The sequence below is a fragment of the Acomys minous genome (genome assembly GCF_964271855.1).
Source record: "Acomys minous genome assembly, chromosome: 19".
Lineage (NCBI taxonomy): Eukaryota > Metazoa > Chordata > Mammalia > Rodentia > Muridae > Acomys > Acomys minous.
Window position 1 is genome coordinate 8,100,629 of NC_140499.1, and position 21,462 is coordinate 8,122,090.

The 21,462-nt window shown below is 45.6% G+C and overlaps 1 protein-coding gene across 3 annotated transcripts in view; it reads left to right on the forward strand.

The window, feature by feature from the left end:
* Positions 1–21,462, forward strand: part of PLD1 (phospholipase D1) — a 209,369-nt gene that overhangs the window by 113,042 nt on the left and 74,865 nt on the right. For all 3 annotated transcript variants that reach the window (XM_084768482.1, XM_084768481.1, XM_084768483.1), the window contains 4 exons: positions 5,224–5,305; positions 15,334–15,444; positions 16,989–17,189; positions 21,085–21,298. In XM_084768482.1, coding sequence (XP_084624608.1) covers positions 5,224–5,305; positions 15,334–15,444; positions 16,989–17,189; positions 21,085–21,298 — 608 coding nt within the window. The remainder of the gene's footprint in view (positions 1–5,223; positions 5,306–15,333; positions 15,445–16,988; positions 17,190–21,084; positions 21,299–21,462) is intronic.

Sequence of the window (21,462 nt, forward strand, 5' to 3'; positions counted from 1 at the left end):
GTCTATGACTGAGGGCCTCCTCCTCTCCCACTATATGGTCATAGACTCTCAAGTCTCATCTTGGTAGCCTGCTTATTCTTTCTTTGAGTGATGATGAATTTTCATATGTTGAACCATCCCTGCATCTCTGGAATGAAGCCTACTTGATCATGGTGGATGATGTATTTGATGTATTCTTGAATTCGGTTTGTGACTATTTCATTAAGTATTTTGCATCAATTTTCATAAAGGAAATTGGTCTCAAATTCTTTGCCTTTGTTGAGTCTTTGTGTGGTTTAGGTATCTAGGTGACTGGCCTTATAAAATGAATTTGGCAGTTTTCCTTCTGCTTCTATTTTGTGGAATAACTTGAGGAATATTGGTATTAGCTCTTCTTTGAAACTCTGGTAGAATTCTGCTCTAAAACCATCTGGCCTTGGGCTTTTTTGGTTTGGATACTTTTAATATCTGCTTCTATTTCCTTAGGGGTTATAGGACTATAAATTGTTTGCCTGATCTTAATTTAACTTTGGTAAATGGTATCAATCAAGAAACCTATCCATTTCATTTGGATTTTCCAATTTTGTAGAGTACAGGTTCTTACAGTAAGACTTAATGATTCTTTGGATTTCTTTGGTGTCTGTTGTTATGTCCCCTTTTAATTTCTGATTTTGTTTACTTGGATAGGGTCTCTCTGCCTTTTAGTTGTTTGGCTTAGGGTTTCTTTACCTTGTTGATTTTCTTAAAGAACCACCTTTTGTTTTGTTGATTCTTTGTATTGTTCTCTTTGTTTCTAATTTATTGGTTTCAGCCCTGAGTTTGATGATGTCCTGTCATCTACTCCTCTTAGGTGTGTTTCTTTTTGTTCTAGAGCTTTTAGATGTACTAGTGTGGGATCTCTCCAATTTCTTTATGAAGGCACGTAGTGCTGTGACGTTTCCTCTTAGCACTGCTTTTATTGTGTCCCATAAATATGGTATGTTGTGGCCTCATTTTCATTGAATTATAGGAAGTCTTTAATTTATTTCTTCCTTGACCAGTGGCCATTGAGTAGGGAGTTGTTGAATTTCCATGGGTTTGTAGGCTTCCTGTTGTTTTTACTGTTGTTGAGTTCCAGCTTTAATCCATGGTGGTCTGATAAAAGACAGGCAATTATTTCACTTTTCTTATATTTGTTTGTACTTACTTTGTGTCCAAGTATATGATCAATTTTGGAAAAGGTTCTGTGAGGTGCTGAGGGGAAGGTATATAATTTTGTGTTTGAGTAAATGTTCTGTAGATATTTGTTAAGTCCATTTGATTAATGACATCTGTTAGCTTCATTATTTTTCTGTTTAGTTTCTGTCTGGATGAAGTCTCGCACTATTAATGCCTGTGCTACGCTGTTATCTCGTTCATATAGTGTGCGCCACCTGGTGGTCTATTTGTGGCATGGTCTTTCTGGGGGCATGGCTGCAATCTATTAGTTCAGTGCCTCAAACTCCTTAGATAATTTTTGCTGTGGTTCACACCTCCACAGGGACAGCTTGTGAATGAGCCAGGACTGCTCTCTTGAGATGCCGGCTCTCCATGCACATCCAACTGTCTTCTAATTTCTCACAGCTTCCCTTTCTAGTACACTAGCTGGAAACACGGGAGTCTTGATTCTCCCTACCCTGACATGTGGTTCTGAAGCAGTGCCCACCGGAACTTAGGTTGCCGTCTTGGGATCAGTTCTACTCCATCTGGAATCTTCTGTGGGCTCTCTGTAGCTGCCCTGGGCTCTGCAGGGAATCCTGTTCTGTCTTGCCAAGCTGGAACTAGAGTTCTCTGGCTCTCTCAGTGCTGATTCCATTTCCAGGTTTTCTGGGCAGACCAAATAATCAATAAACTTAGCACTGATTAAGTGCGGCCTCTGACTCCTTTTCCTCCCTTCACCAAGCTTTTCAGTTAATGAGTATTGCCTAATTGTCCATTACTTAGAATTCACTTAAAGTGTCTTAGTAGTGTTTTGTACTGATTTACAAAGAGCTCTTTATAAAGTTACATTTTATGCATGTTTGTATGCATGGGCAAGCATGTGCCGTGACACCCATGTGGAGGACAGAGGACAACGTGCAGGAAGGAGTCTGTTCTCTTCTGCCATACAGGTCTTTGGGATGGAGTGCAGGCAGTCAGGGTTAGCAGCAAGCTCTTTTACCCACCGAGCCATCTCACCAACCTCTGTAGGGGTCCTATATGTGCGATTTGATAATGTATTAGTAATCACTTTAATTTTTTAAAAGATGTATTTCTTTATTATACAGTATTCTGCCTCCATATGAGCCAGCAGGCCAGAAGAGGGCACCAGATCTCATTACAGATGGTTATGAGTCACCATGTGGTTGCTGGGAATTGAACTCAGGACCTTTGGAAGAACAGCCAGTGCTCTTAACCTTCTAAACCATCTCTCCAGCCCAGCCATCTTTACAGCCCTAATTTTTAATGTTATTATAAAAGGCAGATTTTTATACATTGAGTTTATACCCTGTGACAGTGCTAAGTTCACGTATTTGTGCTGGTGCCTTTTTGTACATTCTTTGGGATTTTTCTCCTTCCATGACATACATGACTTAGAGATGAGGGTGATTTGACCTCTGGCTTTCAATTTGGTTTGCTTTATATTTCATTCTCATGCTTGTTCCATTGGCTAGACTTGCCATAAGATGAGTAATTACGGTAGTATCACTCTCTATCTCTTTCCCCCAAGAGTAAGAGATGACATTGGGGTACATTTTGAATATGTGCTTTTTACTGAGCAAGCTCATTTCTTTTTTAAATTAAAAGTGATTTATGTGTATATGTGTGTGCACACATGTGCCATGAGGAAGGAGTTCCCAGAGACCAGACCCAGGCATCACACGGCCTGGAGATGGAGTAGCAGGCACTCGTGAGCCCTCTAACATGGATGCTGGGGTCTGAGCTCAGGTCCTCTGCAAGAACAGGAAGTACTCTTGACCTCCGAGCCATCCCTTTAGCCCTGAGAAAGCTCATTTCTATTTGCACTTTGTTAAGAGTTTTAATTGTGGGGACTCGGGAGATGGCTGGGCAGTTTAGACCACTGCCTCTTCTTCCAAAGGACCAATTCCCAGCATCCACTTCGCAGCTCACAATCATATATAACTCCAGTTCCAGAGGATCTGACACCCTCACACAGACATAGATGCAGGCCAAACACCAAAACACATGAAATTAAATATATATATTGAATTTTGATTGTGAATGGATATTGATTGAATTTTGTTAATTCTCTCTGCATGTTTTGTTCTGGTTTTAATTTTTCTTCTCTCTCTTTTTTCAACTAATATGAATTACATTGGTTTTCAAATTTTAAAATGAATTTTCTTTTGATTTTTAGGCAGGAAGCTGTTTTATTTTCTAATATCCATTTTCTCCTGAGACTTAGATGCATGTACACAATGTATTGTTTTATATTCCCCCCTCTAATTCATCTCAACGCCCTCCCCTCCGCGTGTCCCTCTCCTGACTTCATGTCCTCTGCTTTCATTGCACCACGTCTACTTAGTGTCATCTGGGTGCATGCGTGCATGTGCATGTGTATGTGTGCGTGCATGTGTCTGATGTGTAGCATGGTAGCATGTGTATTCACGTAGCATGTGTCCTGAAGTGGGATGTAGGGCTAGCCACAGGAACTTGCCGACTTCCCAGGGACCACACCCCTAAAGACAACTGACTCTCCCCAGTAGACACTCAGCTGGGTGTGAGCATTGTGGTCTCCCACCCCTCCTGAAGTTTGGTTGGCTTGCTCTTAAGCAGGTCTTGAGCAGGCAGCCCCGTCTCCCATGAGTCCCTCGGTACAGTGCTCCCCAGCAATCCTGCCTCCTCCTGTCCACGGAAGCTGCTTTTGTTTTTGTTTTAAATAGATAAAAACAGAACATACAAATGATTTCTTCTAGTCTTTGTCTCTTACAAATCCCACTCAAATACAAATCCCCTCAGGTAGAGGACCTCTTGGAGGCCCGCGGTCCAGTGCAGAATTCCATGAGATTAGCCCTCGGCTATCTTCCTGTCTCACTAGGCCTCCCATTCCTGGACAGAGGGGGCGTTTTGTTGTTGTTCCTCATTGCAGAGAAGTGTTGCATCAGATACAGACTGAACTTGAGTTGCCTTTAGACCCTAGCAACGCGGTTGGGAGCAGTGCGCCTCTGTTGGTATTCTTAGCTACCTTGTGTGTGTGTGGGTACTTACTAGGGGAGAAGAGCCCAGGGGATAACTTACGCCTTCACAGAATGTAATAACATCAGTGTCATTTCTCAGAAAGCCCCGGGTTCCCACGGGCACTGCCTTTGTAACTGGACGTCAGTGTGCTGTCCAAATGTGCCAGGTAGAATGCATTAGGCTTGCTGTGGCTGAGTGCCCATTTGAAGAGGGCTTTGTCTCTTTTAATGAAGATACCCAGAGTTGAGCAATCCTGACACTGGAGAAGTAGCCTAGAGATTTCAGGGTTCTGGTTTTCCCCTTAGAATTTCTAAGCTTCCTGCCCCATACAGCACCACCCATCCTACAGCTGCAAACATGGTGCACATGTTCATGTGTGTGTGCGCGCGTGTGCATGTGTGTTCGTGCATGTGTGCGTGTGTGTGTGTGTGTGTGTGTGTGTGTGTGTGTGTGTTGTGTGTGTTTATTTGTATTCTACCCAGGGGGAACTTTCTCACTAACCCCATTTACCCTGTCAAATATGTTATTGTCCAGGATCAAGACAGCTGTAGTTGCACAAGCATAAAATGTGTAATTTTACAAGTGGACGGTAGGCTATGGCAACAAAGGAGGAAATGATAGAGAAATTGGGTAGATAATTGCAGCTCTCTGTCTCTCTGTCTCTCTGTCTTTCTCAGTCTATGTCTCTCTTTCTCTCCCGTGTGTGCCTGTCTCTGTGTGTGTGTGTGTGTGTGTGTGTGTGTGTAAGATGTTTTATTTTGGCACCGGATCTCATGTAGCCCAGAGGCCTTAAGTTCTCTATGCAGTCAAGTGTCTTTGAACTTGTGACTCTGCTGCCTCTACCTCCCAAATGCTGAGATTGTGGGTGTGGGCCTTGGGTTATTTTGGTTGGACAGAGTCTCCTCTATTAAGCTGCTCATAGCCTTGCAGCCTAGAGGCCTGCCCAGTGGACTTGCACAGTAGATACATGGCTAAAGCTGGTCTCTGTGCTGCAGAGACCTTTTTCTTTTGTCTCAATCCCTTTTCTTTTGGTTTTTGTGACTTTAGGTTAAGTCCAGAAATCTTCCTGAAGCGCCCAGTGGTGGAAGGCAACCGCTGGAGGCTGGACTGTATCCTCAAACGGAAAGCAGTAAGTATTTCTAGACTTGTTCATGCAATTGTTTTAAAATTTGCCATATAGACATGGGGTTTGGGGTTAGCTGGTGGACCACTTGCTTAACCTGCATGAGGCACTATCTGGGTTTCTTTCTTTCTTTCTTTCTTTCTTCTAAAAAGATGTATTTATTTACTATGTATACAGTACTCTATTTGTATGTACCCCTGCACACCAGAATAGGGCACTAGATCTCATTATAGATGGTTGTGAGCTGCCATGTGATTGCTGGGAACTGAACTCAGGACCTCTGGACCTCTTTCCAGCTTCACTTGCTGGGTTTCATCCCAAGGATCATATAATACCAACTGTGGAGACATGCACCTCTAATGACAGCACTTAGGAGACAGAAGAAGAATAATTAGGATTTCAAGGCCAGCCGTGGAAGTATAACAACATCAAGACCAGCCAGGGCTACTTGAAACTCTGTCTCAGATTTTTTTTTCAAGTGTACTTATAACTTTTTACTTTAGAGCAGTGAGTGTCAATCTTCCTAATGCTGTGACCCTTTAACAATACAGTTCCTCCCAAAGTGATGACCCCCAAAACCATAAAATTACTTTTGTTGTTATTTCATAACTATAATTTTGCTACTGTTATGAATTGTAATGTAAATACCTATGTTTTCCAATGATCTTATGTGACCCCTATGAAAGGATTGTTCAACCCCTAAAAGGTTCGCAACCCACAGGTTGAGAACCATTGCTTTAGCGCTCGAAAACCAACACACACACACACACACACACACACACACACACACGCACGCACGCACGCACGCACGCACACACACACACACACATACACACACACACGCGCACGCACGCACTATACCCCATATCCTCCCCCACATCCACATGCTATGGTTGGGGTGGGGGGACTTCCTGTTTCCCAGTTTGGGGAGAGAAGAGTGTAAAGTGGAAGTGGGGGTGGGGTAGGAAGGTGGCTCGGCCACTAAGAGCTTTTGCTGCTCAGTGTGGACCTGAGTTCAAATCTCCAGTACCCAGACAAAAAGTCAGGTGTGGTCATGCGCACCTATAACCTTAGCACGGTGTGAGGTCGAGACAGGAGCATTGCTGCTCTTTGTTGGCTGCCAGCTGGCCCTGGGTTCAATGAGAGACCGTGCCTCAGAGAAATAAAATGGAGAGTGATAGAAACAGGACACTGATATCTTCCCCTGACCTTTATACACATGCACACTGGCATTGCACTGAACACACACCCACACCCACACACATCACACGCTCCCCTGCACACACACACACACACACACATATCACACACACCCATATGCCTCCCCCCACATCACACCCTTCCCTACACACACACACATACACACTCACACATCACACCCTCCCCTATACACACACACACATCACATACACCTATGCACTATATCATGGAAGACGTTAAGAACTCTGGGGTTTGGTTTCAGTTGGAAGACAGTTTACAGTGAAGCCAGCCTGTCGATTCTGGGTGAATACCAAGTATGCTCTTTTTCTTGTAAAAAGTCAACAGTCGGAGCAGTGTGGCTACATTTATATTGTATTTATTATATTTATATCTTTCATAATTTCCCCCCTAAGATTCTGTGTCAGCAAACGTTCCTGGGCTTGGCCAGGGACCGCCACTCACTCTGGGAGACCGTCTCCCACAGTGTTTGTCTGGGGGTTCACTCTTCTTAGGTTCCAGCCAACAGGAGCTTGTTGAGTGCCTCCTCATATTCAGGGGCATGGCTGATCGTAAGGGAGAGTACGGCGAATAAACGCTGTGCCGCCGAAGCCGCGGAAGCATAGGAATCCCACACGCGCAGCTTTCCCATTCTCTAGAGAAGACATAGTCTCCAGCAGACATCCCGCTCCTCTGCCTGTCAATCTTTCTACCACTTCTTCCATGTTTCTCCGTGAGCCGTAGGAGTAGGGGGCTCACTGCAGATGTAGCGCCCACCTCAGTTGTCCTCTGTATTTTATTTAACCGGTTATGGCTTTCGGTAATAACCTCCGTCTGCTATCAGTGAGGGATGAGAGCACCGCTTATCTGTGCACAGAAGGCTAACATGTTTCGAATGCAGCTGCACGTTACAGTGGGTGAGGAAAGTGGTAGTGAAATGCTCTCCTCTAGGTCTGTAGCCTCGCCAGGCAATTAATGCCTGCTGAGGGAGGGGGAGCCAGCTTTCCCTAGAGAAGAGCTCCGGGTTGGTTATCTAGTACCAGACGGTCAACCCTAAACACATATACATATAAGGACTCTAAATGGATTCAACAGCTTGTACGTACATGCGTGCGTGTGTGTGTGTGCATGTGTGTACGTATAACAACAACAAAGGAAAAAACAACAGAGATCACGCACGACAATAGAAGAAGGGCTTGGAGGCCCAGGAAGGGGGAGGGTGGGCGGGGGTGGGGGAGCAAGATGTGAGAATATGCAATTGAAGACGATCAGAATACATTATTCACTAGTATGAAATGTCATAATGAAACCTATTGGTTTCTTTACTAAATGTCAATATAAATGAGAAGAAAAGCCCCAAGTATATTGAAAGAGAAAGGATCTCCATTCGGGGGTTGGAGGGAAAGTACCACAGGCCTTACAGGGAGCCCCTCACAACCTGAGGCCTTTTGGGGGCCCTTAGGGTGGGCAAATTCCACAGGTGTAGTAAGCATTGAGAAAATAGCGAAGCTCTGTTACGGTAAGGCGGCAGGCTTGCGTGGGCTCCCACTGGGAGATGGCTGCAGCTAGGGTGTGGGGCTCAGAGCCAAGGCGTGGACTTACTGAGGAAAAGTTAGGAGTTCTGTGGGATGTTTAGGGGAGGAGGGAGGGCACAAAAAGTGGGAGTGGAGCAGGGTAGTGAGAAAGAGTAGCGGGAACCTAGGATCAGAAACTTGAAGTCTTTCTTCCTCCCTCCCTCCCTCCCTCCCTCCCTCCCTCCCTCCCTCCCTCCCTCCCTTCTCTTCCCTCCTCCAGTCCTCCTTCCTCTTTTTCTTTGAATTCTTTCTTTCTTTCCTCTTCCTGTCTCTCCCTCTCTTACACTTCCCTTTCTTTCTGAACTAGGGGTCAAGCCCAAGTGAACGCTCTGTTCTTGGCCACATCTAAACCCTAGAGAAGGCCCGGAGTGTGAGGCGTCTGTAGGCTATCTAAGCAAAGCCAGGCAATGCTGCCCAGGGCTCAGGAGGAAGGGCGTGCCAGCCTGGCTCTCCAGCTCGTGGCGTTCCCTGTTGCTTGGCATGTATTGGTCTCTTGCTCTCCAGGTCCTGGTCAGTTACATCATGGGTGTGGCTTTTCATAGCCTTTGACCCACAAAGCTGCTGAGGTCTCTGGTGGATACCACAGCGAACAAACATTCCAGTTCAGATGCTTTCTGTAGCTTGTAATCTTTAAGCGGTAGGAAATGATTTGTTTTAATGTCCTGAGAAACAGTGATGCTTTGAGAAATGAATGGCTCCGTGACACATCTGATGGAGTGCTCCCTGGCACATCTGATGGAGTGCTCCGTGACACATCTGATGGAGTGCTCCCTGGCACATCTGATGGAGTGCTCCCTGGCACATCTGATGGATTGCTCCGTGGCTCATCTGATGGAGTGCTCCACGGCTCATTTGATGGAGTGCTCTGTGACACATCTGATGAAGTGCTCTGTGGCACACCTGACGGAGTGCTCCGTGGCACATCTGATGGAGTGCTCCGTGGCACATCTGATGGAGTGCTCTCCCTTGTCTCGGTGCACTGAATTTGTACTTTGCTCATACTTTTTTTTTTTAACATTTGGATCATTCCAATCTGATATTTCCTACACAAATAAACATTGCTTCTCATGAATAATTTAGCTTCTGGAAGCCACATGCTAGATTTGTAAAGAGTGGGCTGTAACATAATATTTATTTTTGCTTTAGTGTGTCCCAGAGGTCCATAGACTTGATTAAAATGAACACATTTTTCTTTCGACTGTGCAGATTATTACTTAATATTTTAAAAAAGAATCTGCAGGCTTCTTTGCTTATGATATCTGTGTTTTTTACTCTGGTAATAACTAGGTTGACATTCTTATCTTTCCTGGGCCTCCTGATATACGATGTCATAAATACAGGCCAGTTCTGCCAGGCAGGTTGTTTATTGGTTGTTTGAGCAGCCTACTCCCTCAGGTTGCCACTGCACTAAGAGCTAAGAAGATAAGTTACCTCAAGCTATAGCAGCCAGAACGCTGCCCCACAGTCGGGTAGGTTTCGATCTTAGAAATATGAGATTGACACCAAAGGAATTTTCCAGAGCAGGGAGATGACAACAGTCAGAGAAAGGGTTTTGCTTTTCACACTGAATTTGTCACCAAGTTGATTTTTTTTTCTTTTTGCACCACAAGACACAAGACTGCTGGAGCTCTAGTCAGCTGTCAGAGGGAAAGATGTCCATGCCAGAGAAGGCAGAGAGATGACTACCCCTCTGCCCAGTGGGATCCCAAGCAGAAGGCTGGCTGGCAGTGGCACAGAGAGGGAATCTTTAGCTTCCAGGCCCAGGTTTTAAACAAAACTGGTTAAAAGTACATAGGAATTTGTGCTATGATAGCTCAATGTTTCTTATCTTTAAATAGTGAGGCCATGATTTCTGCTGTTTTTTTCTTAAATTATATTTTAAATTTATTTGTGTATACACACATGTGTGGAGGTCAAAGGACAACTTGTGGGAGTTATGGAATTCAAATCACGTACTCAGGCTTAGAGGCCAGTGCCACTGAGCACACCTTATTTGAGGGGCCCACCTTCCCTTGCTTTTTTGAGATGGGAATCTCATATACCCCAGGCTACGATCTGACTCCTGACCAGCCTGCTGAACACCACCACATGGGGATTTCAGCTTTCATCGTTTGTTTTTCATTTTCCTACCACATTGCACTCCCTGAGAAGTTCTTGGCACTGAATTATTTCTCTGGGATGGGGTTGTATAAGGTATTGACAGACAGAGGACAAACTTAGATATGCTTTGGGAATATTTGAACCATGCCTCTCTCTTTCTTTCTTTCTTTCTTTCTTTCTTTCTTTCTTTCTTTCTTTCTTTCCTTAATATCCCAATCGTAGCCTTCTCCCTCTTCTCCTCTCAGTCTTACCCTCCCTCCCTCTTCCCTCTACCCCCCTCCCCTACACCTCAGAAAAGGGGACCCCACCACCAGCAACTCATCTCAGCACATGAAATTGAATCAAGACTAAGCACATTCTCTTCCATGGCGGACCAGCAAGGCAGCCCCGCCACGGGGAAGTGATCAAAAAGCAGGCAACAGAGTCCATATCAGAGACCCCATTCCCTTGCTAGGGGACCCATGTGAAGATCAAGATGCTCATTGGGTGCATCTGTGTAGAGGGCCTAGGTCCAGGCCATGCATGCTCCTTGCTTGGTGCTTCCGTCTTCGCAAGCCTCTCTGGGCACAGGTTAGTTGGCTCTGTTGGTCTTCCCTACATTTGACCGAGGGCTAATACCTAAGATAAGTAGAGAACCCAAGAAATTAAACACCAACAAACCAACTAATCCAATTTGTAAAAAATGGGGTACAGAGCTAAACAGAGAATTCTCAACAGAGGAATATCAAGAAATGCTTAACATCATTAGTTATCGGGGAAACGCAAATCACAAACCTCGGATTCCATCTTCCAGCCATCAGAAGGGCTAAGATCAAAAACTCAGCTGGCCATGCTGCTTTGAATAATCAGAGAGGAAGCTGTCTGTGAAAAGGGTCTTTTTTATTTCCACTCTCTTTTCATTGTCTTCATGTATATTTAATGTAACCAAAGCCACCAAGATTCCGTTTTGTCGTGTTGTGCCACTGTATCTGATGACAAGCTAATTGGGAGGCAGGAGGCCTGAATGTGCATCTGCAGAGGCTCACGGTTCAGGGCGTCAGTTCTCTAGAGCTTTCTGTTTGCTTAAGTTCATCAGGGATAAGACACACGTTATTTCACAAAGGCCCTTCCAGGGAGCCTCTTACTCCCACTATTGATGTTGTCCTGCCTGTGTGTTTTGAGAAAGGGTCTTACTGTGTAGCACTGGCTGGCCTGGGACTTGCTCTGTAGACCAGGCTGTCCTTGAGTCTCTGGAGATCCTCTTTCATGCACCTCCAGCTGCTGGAACTGAAGGCATGCCCTGCCATGCCTGGGCTGCCGTTGATTTTTGTACCGGATGAGAGATCGGAATCTGGTTTCATTTCACTACATGTTGAAACCCAGTTCTCCCAGCACCCTCTGCTGAAGACGATGTCTTTTCTCTAGTACATTGTTCGTTTGTTTGTTGTTTTTAACCTTTTGCCAAAAATCAGGTGCCCGTATTGTATGATTTTGGGTCCTTTCTTCTGTTCCATTGATCTATGTGTCAGTTTTGGCTTAGTACCATGCTGTTTTTGTTACTTTGGCTCTGTGGGGTAACTTGAAATCAGGTGTGGTGAACCTCCAGCATTGGTCTTTTGCTCAGCGTTGTTTGGTTATTGAGGTCTTTAGGGCTTCCGTGACTTATATGAATTTGTTTTTTTTTTCTGTGAAGAATGCCACTAGAATTTTTGTAGTGATTGCATTGGGGCCTCTAGGTGGTCTTGGGGGGGAGGACACAGGCATTTTCACAAAATTAATTCTGCCAATCCTGGAACATAGGGGGCCTTTCCACTTTCCCCAGTCTCACCCGATATTCCACACCATCTCGTATGTCCCAGGCTGACAATGAACTCACTATACAACCAAGGATGACCTTGAACTTCTAACCTCCTTGCTTCATGAGCCACCATGCCTGCTTTGTGCAGTTCTGGGGAGCAGCGAACCCAGGGCTTGCTGAGTGCTAGGCATGCAGTCCACCAACTGAGCTACACCTCCACCTTGTTGCTCTTAGTTAACTCATTTAGTGTGTGAAGTGTTTGTTGTAGAGGACTTTCATTTACCTGGTGAGGTTTATTTTGAGGTGCTTTCTTTTATTTTAAGCTACTGCGGATGGGTTTGTTTTTGCCACTTTATGATCTCAGCACATTTGTTGTTTGCATATAGGAAGGCTACTTCAAAGCATGCCTTCTAAGTTACAAATGCTTTAAATTACACACTTAGCATCTGTCTTTTGTAGGCTTGGCTTTTGATTTGCTGAAATAGTCTCTACGGTTTTATAAGCCTACGCTACTACAACAGAGCAAGTGGCTTTACCGCAAAGGAATGCTTTACTTCACCATTTATAGAGCTTGTGACTGTGTTGTAATAGGGTTTGTAAAAGAAATTATTGCTTTATTATCATGGGAATCTGCCACGAATTAGCTGTTTATTATAGGTATAAGCATATGTGTATAAGATAAGCCCTATTAAAAATAACATTTGTATAATTACTTCCTTTTTAGTCATTGGTATTTAAGATAAAAGCAGGCAGAATTTCTACTTTATTTCCTTTTGAGTCACTTTATTTAAGCGAGAAAAGACATGGTATGGAAGAAAACACCAAGTGTAATAATTGGAAGGCGTTAGAGTAATCCGTTAGAATTAGCATCCTTATTATCTCAAGCTCCACCAGTTATGCTGCCATGTGAGAAACTGCAGGATATAGACCACGTGCCTAATTTGCAGATACAGCTCTTCTTGAATGACATGTTTTAAGCTCAAGAAGTTGACTTTGGAGGCCTGGAGAGACGGGCCAGTAGTTAGGAATGCTTGCTGCAAAACCACAAGTACAGAGTCGATGTGGGCAGAGTTTGATGTGTGTCCCTCACCCAGTGCTGAGGTGGGGGCAGGAGCCTGGCTGCGGTGTACCTGCTCAGTAGGCCTGGCCAAATGGTGAGCTTCAGTCTCAGGGAGAGACCTGCCTTAAAGGGGAAGGGAAGAGAGTGCTACAGGAGGGCATGCATGCGGGGCCGTCCTCTCCCGGCCTCGCACAGGCGCTCCCGAGCATGCAGATGCACGTGTGCTGCACATATGCCACACTCACCCATACACAGGAAGAAAGCTAGAGAAATGCTCTCTAAAAACAAAAGCAGAATTTTATCTGTATGAACTCAGTGAACCCCCAGGGATGATGTCAGGTGGTAACCATATATTACTTCATGATGTCAGGTATAATAACCATATACTGCTTAGCTTGAAATTTTGAGTTGTAAACTGAGTTATATTTTCCTCCCAGAGACCTTTTTTTAAAGCACTGACCATAGTTCAGTGTTAAAGTTTAAACTGTTAAATAGAAAAATAGAGCTAAGTGATAAAAAGGAAAAGAAAACAATCTAGTTTTCCTTTTGAACCCTTAATTGGTGTTTTATTACAGAGCACTGATTGGCCAGATGATCAAAAGTCAACTTGTTCCTTTCTTCCCTGCATTCTTAATGTGTTCATTTCTTTATTTGAGGGGTGTGTGTATGTGTGTGTGTGTGTGTGTGTGTGTGTGTGTGTGTGTGTATGTATGTGATAATCTTTTAAAAATATCTTTAATTCTGTGTTTGTTGTATGAACATGCATACATGCACAGGATGCTTATGAGGGCCAGAGAAGTGTGCCAGATGCTCTGGAACTGGGGCTGTGAGTTGCCCGAGTGGGGTCTGGGAGGAAACCTCTCTACTATCTGCTCTCAACTCCTGATCCAAGTCTTCAGCACACACACTTCTTTAAAATGTGTGTGTGTGTGTGTGTGTGTGTGTGTGTGCTCACGAAAGCCACAATGCAGGAGAAAGTTCTCTCCTTCTACCATGTAAGTTCTACGGCCCAAACTCAGGTCATCAGGCCTCACAACAGGAGTCTTTATCAGCTGAGTCAGCTTGTCAGCTCTATCTGATCATATATGATTGTAGTAGTAACTGAATAGTTACAATAGCCAATAAATAAATTCTGAGGGTGAGGTGTTAACTACAGAAGTAGAATTATATATATATATATATATATATATATATATATATATATATATATATATATATATATATATATATTACCCACCCCTGTAATCCCAGCACTCAGGAGGCAGAGGCAGGCAGATTTCTCACTTGAGGCCAGCCTGGTCTATAAAGTGAGTCCAGGACAGCCAAGGCTACACAGAGAAACCCTGTCTCAAAAAAATAACAACAACAACAACAACAAAAACAAAAACCAACCAACCAAACAAACAAAAACAAAAACAAAAAAACCCCAAAATGAAACAAGAAAAGAAAAAGAGCAAAACTGGGATGTTGTATAGAATTCTGCTACCCACTACCTAAAAGCAAGGACTCTTATGGCATCTGAAGCTGTGGTGTTGTAAAAGCCCATGGTTCTTCTTGGTCAGATGGCACCACCCAGTAGGAGCTCACCAGGAACTTTCTGGTTTACTTTGACCATGAAGTGGCCCCAGCGGGGCCATCTCTATTCCTCTGACCCACAGTCTGGAGCATATCTGTGCTAATTTGTGTGTCCACATTCCATTTAGCTACAGCCACAGTGAAGTCGTTTTGCTAGTGACATAGACATTGAGAATCTAATTGTGGTTAAGACCTAGCATACTCATCTTTGAAGATGTAGAACTGTTTTGTCCATGTAAACCATTTTTTTTTCCAGAAAAGAAAAATTCTACATAATCTCCACCCAAGACATGCAGGGCACGTTTGGCACTAGCTGTGGCTTCAAAGCCTCGGGTCACAGTTTGCCTAAGGGATAAGTGTTAGGCAACGGTCAGAAAGATTGTGCAGCTGCTTAGGAGGCGAGGCTTGGTCTCCACAGCCTGGTTGTATAATCAGCGCAGTATCAGTGCTTGTGGTCGCACATATATGAAGGGAAAGCCCAGATTGGCCTGGAACTTTCTCTGTAGGTGAACCTAGCCTCGAACTCCTGTTCCTCTTGACTCCACCTCCCGAGTGCTGGACCGACCAGAACTTACCACCACATTTAGCCTTTGTGTTTCCTATTTGCCTCGTGACATAATTCGTGTCATTCTTTGCACTGTTTGCTTATGATGATTTTCACACAACAGTTTATAGAATAAAGGAAATAAAACACAGGGGAAGAAGGAAGTCAGACTCCTCTAGGTGGCTCACTCCTGTTTTCTTGTGACAGCAACAAGGCGTGAGGATTTTCATAATGCTTTACAAAGAGGTGGAACTGGCCCTGGGCATAAACAGCGAGTACAGCAAGCGGACTCTGATGCGGCTCCACCCCAACATAAAGGTACGGTGGATGCTTACCACCTTTCTGTGGCTTACTCCTTTAATCCCCACCACTAAGGAGGCAAGGACAGGAGGATCTTTGTATTTGAGGATAGACTGGTCTATGCAATGATCTCTAGACCAGGGCTACATAGTGAGCCCCTGTTGGAGGAGGAGGAGAAGGGGGAGGAGGAAGAGGAGAACGGAGAGGAGGAGACATAATTTGTCCTTAGAGTCAAATGAAAATAAAAGCATGGGAATTAACAAAAGCGGTACAAAGGGGAGTGGCTTACGGCTCAAAGTCCTTCATTACAAAAGAGATGAGGTCTCAAAATGTCAGTTTAAACGTAAAACTTAAGGCTCTAGACAAGAGAGCAAAACAAACCTAACGATGGCAGAAGGAAGGAAACTGGCATGAGAGCATTGACTTCCACAGGCAGAACAGAAAAAGTCAGCTGAACCAAGAGTTGAGTGTTGGAGGGATTGACCAGTTCATGAAACCCTAAGTTAGAAGAAAGGAAGGAAGAGACTCTGGTTTCTGAAGACAAGAAGTGAAAGTGGGGCCACCGGCAAAGAGTTCCTAGGGATGGAAGGGATTTAAGAGACTCTGTGACCGCACGCACACCGGAGAACCAGGTGAACGGGACAAAACCTGCAAAGGCTCACTCCAGAAGAGCTATGGGATCCACGTAGACAGCGAGTTAGGTCAAGAGTTAAAAGCTTCATTGGTGAATTCTATCCAGCAATTAAAAAGACCTACCACCAGTTCTTCTCACATTTTTTTTTAAATGAAGAGGAAGAAAGACCAGCTCAAGGTAGCTCATTGCCTTGGTAAAACCAAATGATGCACATCAAAATTGGTAATGTGGTAAATCTCATGTTTTGTGTATTTTACCACAATAAATAAAAGCAGTAGCCAACATTTTAGTGTCATCCTACTTGCAAACATATGAACAAAAGAGAGGTCCAATAGACCCTGTAGGGAATCATGCTGAAAACACGTTATCAGCCTCTCCAGAAACCTTTGCATAAGGAGCTGTCCTGGAAGCTGCATGTTTGTATTGTCAGGGTGAAAACATAACTTAGTAAACATCTTTCCACAAGTGCGTGCTCGCTAAGTGTTTTATTTATTAACTGACTCATACTGAGGCTTACCATGGAGAGGGTGGAAAAGGACATTGACATAGCTTCAGTGGTTGCCATCCAAGTCAAATGACAGTTTCCTCAAAATATCTCATCTGGCTGAGGACTTAAACCATGAGAGGGCACATGTGGGGGCCCGCCCCTGGAATTCCAGCATTTAGGAAGCTGAGGCAAGGGCATCTCAAGTTGAAGACCAGCTGGGGTAATCCTTAAAAAAAAAAAAAAATAGATGGAAGTCTTTCTCTCCTAATACTGAGAATAAAACTTGAACTTTGAGAGGCCTTCTTTGGCATGAATAGAACACATTTTTTGTACCTGAATTATTTAAAGACAATGTTTTTCAGGGGAAAAGTAGGCTCACTTTATTGTGATGTGGAAGGCCCTGTATAAATTGCATTCTCGGTGGATTTTTCCTGTCTACAGGTGATGAGGCACCCAGACCATGTGTCATCCAGTGTCTATCTGTGGGCTCACCACGAGAAGCTGGTCATTATCGACCAATCAGTGGCTTTTGTGGGTGGAATTGACCTGGCCTACGGAAGGTGGGATGACAGCGAGCACAGGCTCACGGACGTGGGCAGTGTGAAGCGTGTCACCTCAGGACTGTCTATGGGCTCTCTCACAGTAAGTACTCGTCACCTTTGTGGGACAGCACACAACTGATAGCCTTGTCTCAACCCGTACATGCAGCATGGTTGAGCCCACAATTGGAGGTGGCATCTCCTGAGAGGTGTGGTAGACATACCTGCTCTCCTGTACTAGCCTATACCACCTGCTCTCCTGTACTAGCCCACACCACCTGTTCTCCTGACTAGCTCACACCACCTGCTCTCCTGTACTAGCCTACACAACCTCCTCTCCTGTACTAGCCTATGCCCCTGCTCTCCTGTACTAGCCTATGCCACCTGTTCTCCTGTACTAGCTCACACCACCTGTTCTCCTGTACTAGCCCACACCACCTGCTCTCCTGTACTAGCTCACACCACCTGTTCTCCTGACTAGTTCACACCACCTGCTCTCCTGTACTAGCCCACACCACCTGTTCTCCTGACTAGCTCACACCACCTGCTCTCCTGTACTAGCCCACACCACCTGCTCTCCTGTACTAGCTCACACCACCCGCTCTCCTGACTAGCTCACACCACCTGCTCTCCTGTACTAGCCCACACCACCTGTTCTCCTGACTAGCTCACACCACCTGCTCTCCTGTACTAGCCCACACCACCTGCTCTCCTGTACTAGCTCACACCACCTGTTCTCCTGACTAGCTCACACCACCTGCTCTCCTGTACTAGCCCACACCACCTGTTCTCCTGTACTAGCTCACACCACCTGCTCTCCTGTACTAGCTCACACCACCTGCTCTCCTGTACTAGCCCACACCACCTGCTCTCCTGTACTAGCCTACACAACCTCCTCTCCTGTACTAGCCCATACCACCTGTTCTCCTGTACTAGCTCATACCACCTGCTCTCCTGTACTAGCCCACACCACCTGCTCTCCTGTACTAGCCTACACAACCTCCTCTCCTGTACTAGCCCATACCACCTGTTCTCCTGTACTAGCCCATACCACCTGCTCTCCTGTACTAGCTCACACCACCTGTTCTCCTGACTAGCTCACACCACCTGCTTTCCTGTACTAGCCCACACCACCTGTTCTCCTGACTAGCTCACACCACCTGCTCTCCTGTACTAGCCCACACCACCTGTTCTCCTGTACTAGCTCACGCCACCTGTTCTCCTGACTAGCTCACACCACCTGCTCTCCTGTACTAGCCCACACCACCTGTTCTCCTGTACTAGCTCACACCACCTGCTCTCCTGTACTAGCTCACACCACCTGCTCTCCTGTACTAGCTCACACCACCTGCTCTCCTGTACTAGCCCACACCACCTGCTCTCCTGTACTAGCCCACACCACCTGCTCTCCTGTACTAGCTCACACCACCTGCTCTCCTGTACTAGCTCATACCACCTGCTCTCCTGTACTAGCCCACACCACCTGCTCTCCTGTACTAGCCCACACCACCTGCTCTCCTGTACTAGCTCACACCACCTGCTCTCCTGTACTAGCTCATACCACCTGCTCTCCTGTACTAGCCCACACCACCTGCTCTCCTGTACTAGCTCACACCACCTGCTCTCCTATACTAGCCCATACCACCTGTTCTCCTGTACTAGCTCACACCACCTGCTCTCCTGTACTAGCTCACACCACCTGCTCTCCTGTACTAGCCCATACTACCTGTTCTCCTGTACTAGCTCACACCACCTGCTCTCCTGTACTAGCCCACACCACCTGCTCTCCTGTACTAGCCCACACCACCTGTTCTCCTGTACTAGCTCACACCACCTGCTCTCCTGTACTAGCCCATACCACCTGTTCTCCTGTACTAGCCCATACCACCTGCTCTCCTGTACTAGCCCATACCACCTGCTCTCCTGTACTAGCTCACACCACCTGTTCTCCTGTACTAGCTCACACCACCTGCTCTCCTGTACTAGCCCACACCACCTGCTCTCCTGTACTAGCTCATACCACCTGTTCTCCTGTACTAGCTCACACCACCTGCTCTCCTGTACTAGCTCACACCACCTGCTCTCCTGTACTAGCTCACACCACCTGCTCTCCTGTACTAGCCCACACTACCTGTTCTCCTGTACTAGCTCACACCACCTGCTCTCCTGACTAGCTCACACCACCTGCTCTCCTGTACTAGCCCACACACACCACCTGTTCTCCTGACTAGCCCACACCACCTGTTCTCCTGTACTAGCCCACACCACCTGTTCTCCTGTACTAGCTCACACCACCTGTTCTCCTGACTAGCTCACACCACCTGCTCTCCTGTACTAGCCCACACACACCACCTGTTCTCCTGACTAGCCCACACCACCTGTTCTCCTGTACTAGCCCACACCACCTGTTCTCCTGTACTAGCCCATACCACCTGTTCTCCTGTACTAGCCCACACACACCACCTGCTCTCCTGTACTAGCCCACACCACCTGTTCTCCTGTACTAGCTCACGCCACCTGCTCTCCTGTACTAGCCCATACCACCTGTTCTCCTGTACTAGCCCATACCACCTGTTCTCCTGTACTAGCTCACACCACCTGCCCAACCTGGAGCCTGCCTCTTTCAGCTTCTCTCCTGTAAGAAGAGAAAGCAAGTTTGGTAGAGAGTAAGTCATATGAACCAGCACCCTGGTTTTGCATTCAAACCAATGATTTAAATTTCTATTTGAGAAAAAAAGATGTTCATAAACAAAAATGTGTGGCAATCAATTCTTAGGTTTAAATAAGAGTAAGAAGCCTGTTAAAGGTAGCTGCTGGCCTGGCTTTTGCTCGTTCATAGGAGTGTGTGCTCAGCTATGGTGTGCATTCGTCTGTTTTTAGCATCTTCCTACTTATGGACACAAAAATCAGTAGATTATTCTGGGGTCATTTAGAAGGAACTGAAGCAGGAAGTTAACTTAATAACTTCTCAAAATACCTGCCAATCAAGAGCTGCCAAAATCTCTCCATTTACATATTCATCTGCTTTGTGTTTCAGCTCTACACTCCCAAAGTGCAATATATTTATTAAAAAAATGTTGACGTGCTCTTCTTATTTACTGATGGGAATATCAGCAGCTTTTCTGGGGGTTGAAAGAAAGGGCAATGATTAGTTAACTAAATGGATTAGTTAACTAGATGGAATAGTTAACTCTTCTCACTGCTGTGACCAAATGCTTGACAAGAAGCAACTCAAAGGCGGTAGGATTTGTTCTGGCCGCAGGTTAAGAAGGAGTACAGTCCACCACGCCGGGCAGGGTGTGGAAGCAGGGACTTGTCCCTTGCTTGTCCGATCACATCAGCATTTAGGAAGCACAGAGAAGACCAGCCACCTCAGAGCCCACCCCCCAGTCATTAAGGTCCCCCAGCAAGGTCCCTCCTCTTCCTAAAGCCTTCCAAAACAGTGCAAACAACTTGGAACTAAGTGTGCAAATACAGCCTGTGGGGGGCTTTTCACGTTCCAACCACAACAGTGAGGAACAAAGAAAATGACTGACAGACAGAGGAGGTCAGTGCTACTCAGAGAACGTGGGCAGTTTAACAGTGACTTTAAATAGCATAGTGAGTGGCAAAGGGGCTAGGGAAATGAAATGTCAGGAGTTTTATCTGGGCACGGTGGCACATACCTTTAATTCCAGCATGTGGGAGGCAGAGACAGGTGGATCTCTGAGTTTGAGACCAGCCTGATCTACATAGCAAGTTCCAGGACAGTCAGTCAGGTCTATGTTAAGAGACCATGTATCAAACAAACAAACAAACAACAACAACAAACAAACAAACAAAAGCCACAGCAGGGCTGACCTGGTTGAAGAACTCACCACCATCCTGTGACTGACCTGAGATTCTAAGGCGGGTCTGTTCCGTGGCCACCACTGTTGGTAAACTGCCTCTATTCTACTCTGTGACAGTCCATTGCAGTATACCTTATGCATGGCCTTTTTTTTTTTTCACTTTCCCAGGCAGCAACAGGAGAGTCTATGGAATCCTTAAGCCTCAAGGATAAACACGAATCTCATAAAAATGAGCCCATCTTGAAGAGCGTTGATGATACAGACACCAAGCTGAAGGGAATAGGAAAGGCCAGGAAATTCTCCAAATTTAGTCTCTATCGGCAACTGCACCGGCGCCATCTGTACAACACGGACAGCATCAGCAGCATCGACAGTGCCTCCAGTGAGTCACAGCTTTGCTAGAACTTCTCTTGCCTACGCTGTGATCCTTTTAGCCAGTCCTTTGCCAGGCCACCCTGTGACACCGTGGCACTGATGATGACACTGACTGTGTACTGAGGCAGTCCCATGCAGCCCAAGCTGGTCTCCAACTCACTCTGTGGTGGA